We start from the raw sequence: 15,459 nt of genomic DNA on the forward strand, positions 1-15,459 counted from the left end.
TGGTCTAATGGCTGGCTGGTTATTTTTATTTTTTTATTCTTAACTCCAGTGTTAACAGTAAACTCTGCCACAGGCCTCCAGACAGCAGGGTTATTTTATACTTGTACCAAAGAGAAGCTAAGCCCTAGCTTTAGTTTGGGGTTTGTTGTAACAACAGAAGAAAGCAAGAGAGAGATGTGTCACAAGAGATGATACCTAGAACTCAATATCTAGAACTTATAGGACACACCTTCAAAAAAAATTGGACAATAAAAAAGGTGTGAACGATTGTCTCTCCTCATTTCTGCCAACTGTATTGGTAAAGGTTTTTTTTTTTTTTAATTTCATCTTGACTGTGGAGTGTTCCCTACACCGGGAGATATTCACAGGCTAGGCCAGGGGACGAGTAAGGCGATTACATGGGATTACACGGGAGCTGAAGTCTATCGGCAAAGTCAATCAGAAAAATACACTCATCAGCCTGTGCAGAGCGACAAAAATGCAGGGGAAAAAAATCCCATTCATTTTTTATTTTTTTTTAATCAATCATCCATTCAGGCCTATACGGAATTCTTTTTTTTCCCCCCCCTCCTTCAGCCGTTGTCGTGATGACACATTTATTCACAGTTTTCACCTTTTGCCATGCGGATGATAATTCAGCCATGGCACTTCCCAGCGCTTCAAAGAGACGGCTTAGGAAAGTGTTTAGTATGCTGGCCCACACAGGCTAGATCTTCACTGCGACGCTGTACAGAAAATGGCCACATCAGCTCGGTAACTGGCAGGAACAAATACAACGCAGTTGAGCTTGTAGTAGCAATGCCACCCTAGGTACAGGTGTATTTTTTTTATTTAACAAATGAACTTTTTTTAAAAAATCTTTGTCTTTTCCACGAAGGACGTGGCGCACAGATGCAGAGCTGCAGGCTCGCACACACCAAACGGGGCTTTACTTCATATCCACACGCACCCAAAGCTTTCCTTCACTGGGGATGGTTTTTTTTCTTCTTCAATCCCTTGGTGAGACGATGGCCTCGTCAAACACAAAGACAGCCAAAGAACAGATGAGGACTGCTGCCTTGGATATGTATGTGTAGACGTTATGCGTCCAACACAACAATGGATGACTATTGGACCTACTGTGGCAAAAGCCCTCTAGGCAACTGCATATATGATCGCGTCCACTTGAGGTCAGTGTTACGTAGAGCGAAGGTCAGTTAAAGATTTTCAGGTCCTCTTTGTTCTGGAGACAACAGCTCAGTCTCCATCAGTTTCAGTTGACCCTAATAGGGTGACTAGAGAAAACAACAACAACAACTGCCCTGTGTTATTATATACTTTATCAAGTCATTGGGAAACATCTATAAACCCGCAGGTGGATGTGAAAGTACCAAGAGTCTGAGCAGCAAGTTGTTCCTCATGGCAGAAATGATTTATCTCAGTCTGATCTGATGTGAGGCTCCCTGGCAGCCTTTATGTGTGTATTTTGCAGTTGTAATTGTCGTTGTTCTTTTTTTCTTTTTTTTTTTTTATCTGAACACTCTGATGATTCTTTGGTCCACTCCTGCTGACTATCAGGCGCTCCGTGTCACTTGGGGTGAAGTCCAAATCTTCAAAGAGCCAATCCACTTTCCCATCACTCCCACAGCTGGTCTCTCATCTTCTAATCCCCGCTCTCCTCCTTCCCCTGAGATGAGCTGTATCTCAGCTTGCTCTGCTTTGCCTCTGTGGTCGTGTCCTTGTCAATAAAAGAGGAACATCGCGCTGGAAACTCTGGAGGCGAGTAGCAGGTGGTGCACAATGTTGACTGACCTGGAAATCAAAAGCCTTGTAGGGCTTTGTTTCTGTGTTGCAGGGTATTTGGCAGTAGTTCTTAAATATTCCCTTCATAGCGTTTTAAAAATGGGATTATAGTACACCCTGTTGGTCGTCACAGGTATTGGGCACTAATTGTAGAAGAAATCCTCAACATGAGAGCTAATTGACTTTTGATGACTATTGAGGAAGCTATTTTGACTCACTTTTTAACCACAGCATTTGCAGTGGTACCTGTTTGGTTAGTTGGAGGCAGCTTTCAGTGGCACTGTTGTCATGGCAGGGTGTGATTACAGGGTTGTATTTGGTGTGTGTGTGTGTGTGTGTGTGTGTGCGTGCGTGTGTGCGTGTGTGTGTGTGTGTGTGTGTGTGTGTGTGCGTGTGTGCGTGTGTGTGTGTGTGTGTGTGAGGAAACCATGGTGATGGAAGCCTGCCGATCGTTCATCAAGCAGATGATGGCACAGCCACACCCGGCACGGTTGTTGAACTTTAGAAGGTTAGCAAGAGGGTGAGCAACGAAGTTGAAAGACAAAATACCTCCAAAATGTAGCTTTTTATGTGTGTGACTGTTTTACTGTTTATTTATACTGGTGCGAAATGATGTATGAAATGAGGAATTCACTGAGAAATGGGAACAGACTGCACAAAGCACATTAAAGTGAATTTGAGAAAAGTGTATATGAATAGATTAATGCCGTGCAGTGGCGACGTGTGTGATGGGCTGAGTGCAACAGTGCAAGTCAAAGTGGGTGTGAGGGGAGATGTCGCCAGGGGTGAGCACGCATCCTTACCGCTCCGACCGCTCAAGAGTGCGCCGACGAAAAGACTCCGCGCTCATAAACGTTCCGGGTGCGACGGATCACTGGTCGAGGAGGACAGTTGTGGGGGCTGTTTATTGTTATTTTTTTTTTATTTTTTTTTTATGGTGTTTAATTATATTACAATTGTAAGTTACTGGGCACGTTTATTATTTGGTAAATGGCATGTTGAATGTTCTTTTTTTTGGCTTTTGACGGTGGCGTTCAGGTTTCTCCCAGGTGGCTAATTAGTGGCCGACAATAGAAGGAGCCATCATTTCCATCTTTCGATTGTTGCTGATCAGAGATCAGGGTGCGCATGAGAATGAAACTTAGAAAATAAAGCAAGAAAGAAATTTTACCATTCGTTGTCTCAGTCTTTGTTTCATCTGCAGCACTTGGCTGCTACTGGCCATTTGACAGGCAATAGCACATGTTTGGTGCTATAAAAGACAGGTTAAAGACAAAAATCAACTTCATGAGCAACAATGTATTTGGAGCTTAAACATCCATCCAGAATGTCGTGAGTCACTCTTAAGTTATAAGGTTCAAAGGTCAACGTAAAGTGGTCAAAATAAATCAATACCAGTATCACCAGACTGTCGTCTACCTACAACTAAAACAAACTCTCTTGCTTTTCTCTAAATCTATCATACTCTTACTCTATTATACTCTATTATACTATCTAAAACTGCAGGCATTCAGTGGAATTCAATGGCTTTTCCCTGGATTTCCCTTTAAATTGCAGCAGCAAGAGAAATGAACCTGTTTGTGTAGCCATTGCCTGTGTTGTTACCTACATGTTAAGCCCACATTTGCCCTTTGACATCAGTTAAGACTGATAACATTACAATGCTTGGGAAACAGAGCCTAACAGAAATATCTGATTCTGGCGGTGATGTCTCTGCTGTCCAATTTAATCTATACAGTGTTTATCAGACTCTCGATTCTACAGATTCTAGACGTCAGGAGAAGAGGACTGGTAGTTTCAAGAATGCACATGTCATTAACAGACAAGAATTGAATAAATGAATAAACAAATAAAGACACGCAAAAAACGAGACCCTGTCAATGAAGAAAGAAATGGCCTTAATTCGGCAGAAAGAGCCTCCTGCTCAGCTCTTCCGGGAACGTCTTGTCTACCTGATGGTGATTAGAAACTATAATTCAACCTGGGCTTAAATTAAAAACTCTGAGTGCGCTGGCAAAACACCGTCATTTTACAACTACATGTGGTGAAAAAAAAAACAACCAATTACACACATATATTGTCGATGTGTTAGTTACATTACACTGGTGTGTCTGCTTGCTCGCCAGCACAACCCAGTTATGTAAGGACACTGTACACACACGTCAGTAGCAAACTGCTCTTATTTGCCTCAAACACACTGTTCTTTATTCGTCATGTGTGCTGTTTGTGGAAGCCTAATACAAACAGCAGCTGCCATAAAGTAGCACTCAGCCACCACTCACACGGCATTATCAATGGTAAGCAAGGATTTCTATTGTAAAGCCGCTATCTCAGCTACAGTCCATACTCCAAGGGACTGTGTGTGTGTGTGTGTGTGTGTGTTCATGTGTGTGTGTGTGTGTGTGTGTGTGTGTGTGTGTGTGTGTGTGTTACTTAGTTAGTTAGTTCTCTCTTAAATTCTCCGATTGGCTCATTTAGCGATACATGGAATCACTTTACATGATTCACTTGTCAAAGGCCACTGCCTGGTCTCTTAACAACCAACAGAAGCTGTTTGGCAATATTTTTTTGGAATTGACATGACTAACGTCCAGTCATGTCACAGGAACTGCAGATACACAACACATTTTGTCTTTATTTATTATCTTAATTCTTATTCATCACATTCATTATTAACTGATAGATGTACAGTATGCATAAATAACCATTAACTTAATTACTTTTTGTTATCATATGGGCCAAATCAGGTAAAAATCTTTATATGCATTAGCTAAAAAAAAAAAAAAAAAAGTCCAACTTGTATTTTTCTAATATCCTTCAGTAAGCTTTTCCTCTTGTCTTTGCGGTTGCAGACAAGAGGCAACATCCACTGCACAAATATCAAAAGGAACTCCTCGATTTGTGCACTCAATGAGTCAGAATTATGATACAATCAATTATCACATCTAAATATGGTAATACCAGTTATTTTATGGTGGAAGTATCATTTGAACAACCCATTTAGACAACATATTCAACCATTTTAAAATGGACATGGTCTCAGTATTGACGCCGCAGTGCCCGGCTGCCGTCCACCCATCTAACTTTTCTCCTCAGGTAGAATAAGTCCGGGGATTTTCACCGCCTGCTCCTCGGCGTTCTTAGTGTGAGACCTGGAACGACCAGATGAGACCTCAGAGGAGATGGCTGTCCTCTGGATAAACTGGAGGAAATTCTCCTGCAGGGAGCCTTCATGGCTGACCGCCCCCATGTCCGTGGAGCGCGTCAGGCAGCAGCGTCGAAACTTCACCAGCTCCTCCCGGATCTGCCTGTTCATCAGGCCGTAGAAGAATGGGTTGACGGCGAAGGACGAGTAGGCCAGCCAGGTGACCGCCTCCTCCAAGTCACCGGGACTCTGCATGGAGCCCGTCAGGGACATGTGCAGGTGGAAGATGAAAAAGGGCAGCCAGCAGACCAGGAACTGGCTCACGATGAAGACCAGGGTGAGGGCGGCCTTGCCCCCGCTGAAAGCCCTCTCGGGGGAGAGTCTTTGCGGCAGCGAGCGGCCTGTGGCCACCACCACGATGGCGGTCTGGCTGCCGACGGAGTCCGAGCGACTCTTGGCGGGGCTGGCGTTTGCCGAGGTGGGCGCGGCGGCAGCGGCGGCGGCGGCGGCGGCAGGTGCCAGCTGCAGGGCGGCGGAGCGCGCCACCCGGTAGACGGAGCAGTAGACGGCGAAGATAATCACAGTGGGGAGCAGGAAGCAGAGCACGCTGAAGAGCACCGCGAACACGCCCCGCAGGCGGCTGTGGCTGGCGTGCAGGGAGCAGTGGGCAGCGGCGATGGAGCTCTGGCGGCCGTAGGCCGGCCACCCGAAGACCGTGACCAGGGCCAGGGCGCCCGACTTGACCCAGATCAGGAGCATGACGCCCACCGCCAGGTTGATGGTCATGCTGACCTGGTAGCGCATGGGGTGGACGATGTAGAAGTAGCGCTCCACGCTGATGGCGGTGACTGTGAGGGTGGCCAGCGAGACCAGGAAGACGTTGAGGAAGATGTAGACCTGGCACTCCAGCACGGTGAAGACCATGGCCCCGAAGTAGGGTGAGCTGGAGACGATGCCCAGCGGCATGAGGAGGACGGCGCACACCAGGTCCACGGCGCACAGGTGGCACACCAGCGCGAACCTCTTCATGTGAGGCGCCCGGGCGATGGCCACCATCACACCGGCGTTGGAGATCAGAGCCACCAGGTTGAGGGTCACCATGCAGAACAGGCCCAGAAGGTCCTTGACCTGCGACTGGGAGCTGGTGACCACGCCCCCATTGGCAGGGACGATGGGCTCGGACCCCCATTGGACGGTGGTGATGTTGGAGAGGAGCGGCGGCGGTGCCGAGGCTAGCATGGGCCCGGTCTTGGTCTTGGCGGCCATCACACGCCCAGAACGCTGTCCATTCGGACCGCGGCCGTCCTCATCGGCGGATGTCCTGCGATCACAACTGTTCAAGAGGGACAAAAGTCAAAGGACTTTTTCCTTCATGCATGAATGCACTGCACAGCTCTAAAAGGTCATATATGTAACTTTTTTCCCATACTTCCATATTTTCAATCAAGTGGAAAGTTTTACTCTTTGATGAACCATTACCACACCCCGCAGCTTCACTGCCAGTGCTCGATGGCTCTGCTGCTTCAAACAGACTGGTTGTCTGGCTCGTTACCGGGTGATCAAACTGCCTTATCACATTGTGTTAGCATTGTGTTGAGCTTGCTCCCCCTCTGCCTCTCGCCTACAGAACACTTCCGACCCGATGCCAGTGAAGATGATATTCAAGCAGCAAGAGTGCTTTCTTTATTGACTACATGACACATTTAAACTGTTCAATGTTCAATGCTTGAGTGTTGAATTCTAAAATGGACTTCTTGCAATATTTAAGTTTAAAAAAAAAAAACACTGCTACTTGAGTTTGGTGCGTAAAGAAAATAGTTTACATTTTCAGTGATGGTGACGTGGCATAACAGCAGTTTTCTGTTGTAATGAACCTCAGGACATCAGCTCAGACTCCTACACACATTTATATTTTCTTTAAAGTATATGGTTGACATGATTAGTAAGCTTTTTCCATTAGGTTTTGACTACAAAAAGCACAATATTGATTGTGATGCAGTGTCAGAGTCCTGAAACAACTTAATAGAAATAGCAAATGCTGAATAATGAAATAATTAAAACATAATAATAATAATAATAATTGAATTATATATCTCGAGTTAAAAATAAACACAAAAACACAATTTGTTATACCACCGACTTCGAATTTGGTTAAATCTTCAATATTTTATATATTTCACAGCAGTATGTACAAAGGACCATTCAGTGCTTACTTACCCATTATCTCCTGTGTTGTTCACTTATCACTACAGGTGACACAGACAGAGAAACTAAAAAAAATATATATCCTAATACAATTCCAAACAATTTCCGGACAAAAGGATCAGAACAGCTCTTGTTGCCATTAAATCATTTTCTCTGTGCTGAAGTTATGAGACATTTTATATAGTCGTTACTAAATCAATGCTGATTCCAGATGTTGAATGATGCTTCCTCTCATTACGGTTCAGCACTGTGTATGGCCGTGACTGTCACACATTGTAGTACGTGTATCTTTTTTTTTCTTCTTCTTCTTTTGCTTTGAGATGGACACACACTCCTCTGTCTGACCTCCTGGGCTTCATCATCGCTGGGTCCTAGATTCCACCAAATTACAGACTCATTTTTCATGTAAATATAAAGACAGTAGGAAATTACATTTCAATTGTCGTAATCAATAGAATTTGCTCCTTTTTTCAGAATTTCCATGGTAAGGATTTAAAAAAAAAAAAGGTTGGCAAACTATTCATGTGTTCCCCAGTTTTTGCCTTTCGTCCAGTGACAAAAAATAAAAATAAAGAACATGCACACGGCAGTTGAACTTAAACTGGGTTTTCTAACTTCAAATACTCAAAATGCCAGTTTTGCTTTCAGCAAAAGGACTTGGACAGGCTGAACATAGTCGCAAAAATATCAGCAATTTTTTTTTCTTTAACCATTTCCTCAAGTTCGCTGGGCCAGATTAAAAAGATGAGCGGATTACATATGGCCCCCGGGCCATAGTTTGCTCATGCTTGATTTAGACTAATGATTATTTGCTCATAATCATGAATGTCTTTTGGAATACTAATAAACCATGTTGCTGTGTTGCTGTTTTGCGATTAAACAAGAAACAGTTAGTTAGTTAGTTAATGTTTTATTTCCTAATTGAGTAAAGCATGATGTTGAGAGGCAAACAGACCTGCTACTACAATTACAGGTGTCACACTTTCCATCAACATCCAAAAAGAGAGCACTACATGTTTGTAGAGGCATTTCAGTTTATTCTGGTGAGAGTAATATCACAGTGCAAAGGCGCTGAGGCAATGACATTACAAGGAAAGTTGCTCACTGCTGACACCGTATGGTGACATTTGTAACTTTGCTCAGTGAGGCGTAAATTTACCTAATCTGAGATACAAGACACATCATTGCAAAAGCACTTCAGATTCCTTCTAAACACAACAAACAAACAACCAAATATTGCGTTCTTACAAGTACCAGTAGCTTAAAATTCTACTCATATTTTTAAAATCCCATTTAGTTTTGCATAAACCCCCGACATGATCCAAAATGTCTGCGATGAAGGTTCTCAACATACTAAAAGGAGGAAGGCGAGAAGCGAGCATTTCTAACTGTGTTGTGTAGAGCCAAAGGGCTGCTTTCACAAGCACAACTCAGACACAAAATAAAAAAACAGAAAAGCCATAAGTTGTTTCAACAGAAAATGTGCAGGTACCAAGAGGCCTTCAAACATTCAAAAATCAACAGGAGCAGAGCAGTGCAAAAGGAATAGAAGTGCAATCTATCACGCTTATTTTGACAGCGTCAAAAACATAAGGCACAGGGGATTATGAAACTCTTATGCATCACGATGCGAACAGGAGCATTGGCAGAAGATGATTATGGAAACGGCAGGGAGCAGAGCTCAGATAGGAAGAGAGTTCTTCTTCACCAGGACCCTCTCTTTTCAGTAGCTCATGTGGAGCTCCAGCAGGTAGCGAATGCGACACTGACTCTCTTTGTAAATGAGATACTCGCTGTTTGAGAAGGAGCTGTTGCTGTACTGAGGCTGATCTTGGGCCTTGCCCTGGGGAACGGCAACCTTCTTGCCATCCAAGGTGATGAATATGTCCTTGGCCGGATCTGAGAGCACAATTTCAATCATCAGTATTTGGAAAATGTTTCAGAAATGAGCCAAACGTGCGTTCACAGATAAACGTTAGCCAAAATGCATTCACCACCCACGTTATTGGGGAAAATGTTTAATCACTTGTTAGCATAGATAGCTAATTTGAGCTAGCCCATCACGTGGCAAGTTCAAACTGAGCATCGGGCGAACGGGGGAAGAAAGTAGATTAGAGTTGCCTGACTGGTCTGCGTATTTCACAATGCTGACCTCCTGGAATTTTCATGACATCACAATCCTCTCCAGTGTTTACAGAGAATGCTGCTAAAGAGAGAAAATACCCAGTTGTGTGGAGGAAAACGCCTTTGTTGATGTCTGGACGCTGGAGGGAAACCACAGCGAGGTAAAAGGAACTCACTGTTCGGCTGAATGCCCTCAAAACACTCCAAAAAAACACAGTTCATCCTCTGATATCTTCTGTTTCTGTGTGTGATAGAACAGGCATGCGTCAAATGTACCCATTGTGATGTCACAAAGGGAAATTATTACCCATACTTCTGCATTATTTTTTCATCCCCTTCCAAACACGTGGAAGGAACAGCGAAGAAGTGGCCTTAGTAGGACAGAGCAAACTTTTTTTTTTCCAAGGAAGCTGTAAACAGGGGGCTAAATGTTTACCGCAGATATACAGACAATGTTTTAATGAATGCTTCAAGGCTCATCCACTGAAGTCAAGGGAGAAAAAAAAAACTGAAATTTGAAAATTTACATTTGTGATTTTGATTTTCCTCCTTGGGAACACAAAGTCCATAAAATCGAGGGAAAAATATGTCAGAAGAAGATGAAGATGATGATGACGATGATGGTGACGGTCAGAGAGCTGCAACCTTGGGTGGAAAACAGTTCAATTCTGTTGAGTGGGAATCTGACAAGGAACAGTGGCATGTTACTGGCTTGGTCTTGTGTATATTACTGGACTGGCTGCACCCTGACTCATATCATTTGCATTCTTGATTCAGTTTGGAGAGTCACTCAAGCTAAATTCAAAAAGCTGCTAACTGCTTAACAGTCGCGCTGTTGTAATCCAGCCGCCAATGCCGTGTTTTATCGGGGCACGAAGGTACTCAGCGTATTTAAATAATTATTTGTGCATTTTTCCCCCTGATCAATGTCAGCTGGGGACGCCGCCATGATTTGATCAGACCGTTTGGAGTTTGGCCCAACAGGATAAACCAACGGATAGAAATGTTTGACAGTTCTTTTTGCTGCTGAAACGTTTCAATACATGCAAGTTCCATAGTTCGATCCTGCAGTATTGTTAATGAAAAATCATAAAAACGCAGAAAATCAATGTAAACAATTATGATTGTCTATGCAATTGAGCAGCCCTTATACATAGTGGGTTAAATGGCTTGATTTATATGCTCAGAGTGAAAAATCATTTTCAAAAAACACGTCTTCCAGAGACCAAAACCAGTTTTTCCAAGATAATGAACAAACCTCTTTGCTTTGTCAGGAGCTGAAACCAATTTCTCCACCGCACGGAGGAACGCAGGATGAATTTAACGGCTGCTGACTTGTTGCATCGCAGCCTCATATTCCACAAAGCCCAAGACAAGACGTGACTGCTTTTTAATGTGTTGTCAACGTGTCTGGACGACTTACTTGACTGCTTTCACACTCACAAAACATTTTATGCAAAAAGAGAAAAAAAAAAAAAAATTCAAATGTGAAGGAATATCAGACCTGGTTCCACTGATCCTCGCGCCACCACCGAGTCAAAGCCTGCAGGAGCCTTTTTCAAGGTGTGGTTGTCTCTGGTGATGGTGTGCTCCTTGCCGAGGGCGACCTCACACAGGAACATCACGCCAGTGTTTTTGGAAGTTCTCACTAAGAAGCAAGACACAACATGGTGAAGGCCAGCGACTGCACAACAACCGTTGACTCCCAACGTTTGCGTGTGTTTTTTGTTTTTTGTTTTCTTTTGAACGAGTCTCACCGTATCCTGCTGACTTGCAGTTTTCAGAGGCAAAATAAATACCGCTGCCAACGCGCCCCCCCGAATGAGGCATGATTCTCAGGCCGCTCTTCAGGATGGCCGCCACCACCGCTATGTTGGTTCCGTGCCACAGCAGACGGCGGTTCTCCAGAGTCCGGTTCTCACTGAACCGCACTCCCTGCGCGATGCAGCAAAGTTTTAAGCTTCAGGTCTTCTGCGTCACACAAAGCACGACTCTCCGCTTACGTTACCTCCGTTTCCCTGTCGACTTCCCACACGTTGAGAATTCTTTGTTTCCTGCAGGATTCCGAAGTCATTTTCATGTACGTCTGGATCACCTGCATGCATGCGGGGAATAGCAGTGAGGGAGTTGTTGCTGGAGCCTTGCATTCCACGAGCCTCACAACGCACCGCGCTCACCTTAAAAGGTTGCGATTTCTTGTCCATTAGACTCAGGTTGCATTTGATGGAATTGTAGTCCTGGTCGAGAGGGTGAGGAACCGTCTCGATCTCTTCCTGTGACTTCTCTGTCTCCGACTTCAGAGTCTGGGCCAGCTCAATGTCAGCCAGAACCTTCACAGAAGCAGGGGGAGGAGGAAGTCAGGTCGACTCTCGCTATAGCACACCGTCTCATGCAGGGACAACAAATCTCACCATGAGCATGTCTTTTTTCTCTGTGACTACAGCCATGTCCAACATGGCTGGGGGTCGGTTCCGGCCAAAGTTGTGGGGGATGGTGGTGTAGAACTTTGAAGACAGTTCCTCGAGACGGCCTTTGCCCTTCTTCTGGTTGATGGCTGCCTCGATCTCCTCCAATACTTCAAAGCCCTTTGCGATCTGTATCTTACTGAGCTTTCCCAAAGGCATCTTCTTAATGTCTGTGTAATGGAGAGCGAGCGAGCGAGAGAGAGAGAGGGAGAGAGAGAGGATTCTGAAGGTTTCACTTATGCATCGTGCCAGTTTGAAGTCGTGTACGGCTCATTGCGTTAGGACAAGATCTAAACATCTTTTTATCATTATCAGCGATTCCGCCATGCGAGTATCTTTAAAGAGCTGAGATAAGGGAGAACCAGGTTAACCATTTACACACCGCACTGCTATCTGTGACCCTCAATTAAACACTACTCTAGGAATAAACCCGAGACAATAAAATCCACCGCTTGCAGAACAGGCCGTTAAGGCGTGCTCCGCCTTGACAGGCTGCCAACCAGTTTGCACGGGAGTATTAGGCAAAGGTCAGACACACCCACCTAGGTTCATACATTCCATGGCCTCCTTGAACATGTCTTGGCTGAAAATGAGCTCGATGAGGTTCTGCGTGGGCTTATCCAAGGTGCACGGCAGCGTGTTCTTGTTGACAGTCTTGGAGTCGACGACATCGGCCTGGAAGAGAGTCGTTAGGCCGCTGCTTCAACTTACAATGAGGTGTTCCGTGTTTAAGAGCGGACAGGCGCTCTGATCAGCTTTGCAGAGGCAGCGCACAACTACAAGAGCTGATGCTTTTGGGGTTTTTGTTTGAATGAAATGCGCATTTACCTTGACCTCAGTGTCCTGCTCTCCGTCCACCTCAATCAGGGTGTATTTTCCCTTGTGAGGGATGAAATTCTCCCGATCGCTCCAGTTGTTCTTTGTCTTGTCTTTGAACTTTTTCTCAAAGTCCTTAATAGCATCTTCAACCTTTTTGAACTCAGTCAGTTTGTGTTGTCCCACGTCTCCCTGAATTCAGATTAGAGGTGAAGACAAATGACCCACCACAGGCTGATACGTAAAGGTATAACTCATCTTTCACACTACAAATAGGTTTTCACAATCATCACAATATCTGCATTGAGAAACTTGTTTTTTTTTTAACCATTAAAAAAAGTAAAGCAGAGTGCCAGATAGTACAAAATACACTGACTTCAATACAGTACAGTAGTATATATTTTTATTTTATTTTATTCATTGTTTTTCTGTTATTTTTGTTATGTACCACAGTGGTTTTACTGACGTCTACCTAACATCTCCAATGTGGATTTATAAAGTTATGAGATTCCGTAAACACATCATTTAATAAAGAGCAAAGCAATGTTGATGGTGAAAAAGAAAGCGTGCTTTGGAACACACGGAAATGGATTAAAGCGAGTAAACAAGTGATATGACTAAAGCAAAAGAGAACAGAATAGAAACCCGTCTTTATTGTCAACATACAGCGTGTACTGGGTAACACAACTTCCCCCATGCCTATAAGAGTCTCATGGTACGAGTTTCAATGCTGAAACGATGCAAAATGTCACGTTAATCTGTTGAATATCAGTAATATATATTGGCCATACTGCAAAAGAGAGCAAAAAGGATTTGTGAACAATGTCGCTCCTCAGGCACATTGAAATTGTTGGATTTGTCCATGTTCAAGAATGGTCAAATTATGTTTAAAGCAAGAAATAACTTAATTCTGGGGAATTTACAGAGACGGGGTTACAATTTAAGAGGGGAGCGTAACTGAAGGTAACTTTGTATTCACACTACTAGGCGAATTTATGGAATGGCCTGGCTCTGAAACTCAAACAAAGCAAGAACACTGTACAGTTGAAAAGGATACAAAAGGGACGCTCTTAGCTGTTACTCTAATTGTTGGTGAGTTATCCAAGTGATCAAATAAGAAAGTTATATGACGCCTAGTACACAGCAAGTACGTAGTTTATGGGTTGTGTATGTACAGTTATGTGGGTTATATACGGCTATATTTAAATACATACGTGTGTATGTAATCTGCACACAAAACGTATGGATATCAAAAGACATTGAAGATATCATGGGGCTGTATGATATATATTTCAATATCGCAGGATTGTGTGATGTACATTTATAATTGTAACTATATATTTGTAAGGCGGTAGGAGTAAATAAGTATTTACTTCCTGCCACTCCTTTTTGAACGCCTCGAGAGGATCAATGATTGCATTCATTATTATTACTGTTTTTTGTTTTACATACTGTGGCTTTTATTAATTGTGTAATTATTATTATTTTTTTTTAAATCTTTTTAGTTCAAAATAAAGATTGCCATTTCAGAATAGAGACATTCCTGAATAACAACGCCTGACGTGATAACGCTGAACCACAAACAATCAACTTACCACTCTGCCCCATCTGTTCCATGAGTAGAACGTTTTTTTTTCTTGGATAATTTGTATGACATAGAACTTGTTGTTATTATTGCCAATGTTGGTCTGATTGAGCATGCAGGCATAGTCTCCGTGCACCTGTGGAGGACATCGTTGTTATCTCTCAACACGTCACTGCGCTTTGTATCGCAAACAGCCTTGAAGATCGCTCGAGCCCGCAGGTCCCTTTACCTCGCCGCTGTCCGAAAGGCCAGAGTAGTCCTCCACTTTCCTCTTGCCCCTCACCTGCGGCCCTGCGGCCAGCAGGGCCTCCTTTGCGGAAGTGAAAGCATCCTTCTGCTTTGGCACCTCCTCCTGTTTGGCTTTCTTGCCTCCCGCCCTTGCGGCGGCGGCAGCGGCGGCTCGTCTTTTGGGAGCCATGGTCCTTCCTAGTGGGAGGCAGACAGAGAGACGGAGCCTGTCGTGGGACAGCGGCGACACGGCGGCTGGGCAAGCTCGGACGTGTCCACCGTCGACTACTGCCTTGGCCGTCCTACGGAGGCTGCGCAGCGAGGCCCATTCACAACGAACGCTCGAAATGTTACTTACCTGGTAATTACGACAAGACAACTGACGCGTCACAGGCGTCAGTTGAGGTATTTGGTTTTTATATAAGAGTCGTTTGTCTTCGCGCAGCAGGCCGCCGGACGGGCCCTCGTTCACAATGCATGAATCTCCCAAAGCTTTGAAACTTACCAAGTGACTCGGAGCGGTGGGTGTCGATGCGGCGGGTAGGAAGCTGTAGGGCGGCTGGTAGTCCGGGGGCTCCGGGCTCCGGGGGCTGTCACTGAGCGGTGAAATGTTGTTCAGGAAGTTTGGTTTAGAGGAGGAGCTCCACTGTATTATTACTGGCCGTCACCCACACAGCTGCTGTCGCCGACTGTTTGTGTGCTGGTGGGAGGTCGTCAGCGGCTGTTTCTCGACGACACCGCCACCTACCGTCTCCACATGTGCACTACATTAATCGCCCTGACACGCCTACGGTGCTCGATTTGAAATGAGCAGCAAATTCAAACATCATGGTTTTAGAATTGTGCGAAAAAGAATACAAGATGAACTCAATTATACTTAAGGTCATTGTTGCTGCTATTATCCAAATAGTCACAATATCAAAATAAAAACAAAGAAAGCTCACTCTCCACGCACGCACGTGGAGAGTGCGCGCACACACAGTGTTTGTATATGCGTCTATGAATGGCATTAACAATTTCTTAAGCAGTCAAACGCATCATGCTCTCGTTAAGGGTTTCTAAACATTAATCTGAAGTCAGCCTTAGTTGAGCTCTTGTTATTACACATA

At 44.3% G+C, this 15,459-nt stretch overlaps 2 protein-coding genes across 2 annotated transcripts; both read right to left on the minus strand.

Annotated features, from left to right (window-relative positions):
- Positions 1-4,412: 4,412 nt before the first annotated feature.
- Positions 4,413-7,438, minus strand: gpr61l (G protein-coupled receptor 61-like). The gene is made up of 2 exons (XM_076037082.1): positions 7,145-7,438; positions 4,413-6,260 (listed from the first exon to the last, which is right to left on the minus strand). The coding sequence occupies exon 2, from the start codon at positions 6,191-6,193 to the stop codon at positions 4,862-4,864; it is 1,332 nt and encodes a 443-aa protein (XP_075893197.1). The 5' UTR covers positions 6,194-6,260; positions 7,145-7,438; the 3' UTR covers positions 4,413-4,861.
- A 710-nt stretch (positions 7,439-8,148) lies between these two features.
- Positions 8,149-15,008, minus strand: parp3 (poly (ADP-ribose) polymerase family, member 3). The gene is made up of 11 exons (XM_076037051.1): positions 14,856-15,008; positions 14,352-14,548; positions 14,133-14,258; positions 12,550-12,729; positions 12,264-12,396; positions 11,668-11,891; positions 11,434-11,586; positions 11,265-11,351; positions 11,014-11,191; positions 10,761-10,904; positions 8,149-9,031 (listed from the first exon to the last, which is right to left on the minus strand). Exons 2-11 carry the CDS (start codon positions 14,538-14,540, stop codon positions 8,856-8,858), a joined length of 1,590 nt encoding a protein of 529 aa, XP_075893166.1. The 5' UTR covers positions 14,541-14,548; positions 14,856-15,008; the 3' UTR covers positions 8,149-8,855.
- Positions 15,009-15,459: the final 451 nt, after the last annotated feature.

The sequence above is a fragment of the Nelusetta ayraudi genome, unplaced genomic scaffold (genome assembly GCF_046127955.1).
Source record: "Nelusetta ayraudi isolate G7.1 ecotype Tasmania unplaced genomic scaffold, CSIRO-AGI_Nayr_v1 ptg000050l, whole genome shotgun sequence".
NCBI lineage: Eukaryota > Metazoa > Chordata > Actinopteri > Tetraodontiformes > Monacanthidae > Nelusetta > Nelusetta ayraudi.

Coding starts and splice junctions, on each gene's coding strand:
- gpr61l (XM_076037082.1), bottom strand. CDS start 6,193: ATGGCCGCCAAGACCAAGACCGGGCCCATGCTAGCCTCGGCACCGCCG.
- parp3 (XM_076037051.1), bottom strand. CDS start 14,540: ATGGCTCCCAAAAGACGAGCCGCCGCTGCCGCCGCCGCAAGGGCGGGA. Junction 12,730..14,132: donor GGAACAGATGGGGCAGAGTG/GTAAGTTGATTG, acceptor ATCTGAATTCAG/GGAGACGTGGGACAACACAA. Junction 11,352..11,433: donor AGAAATCGCAACCTTTTAAG/GTGAGCGCGGTG, acceptor GCATGCATGCAG/GTGATCCAGACGTACATGAA.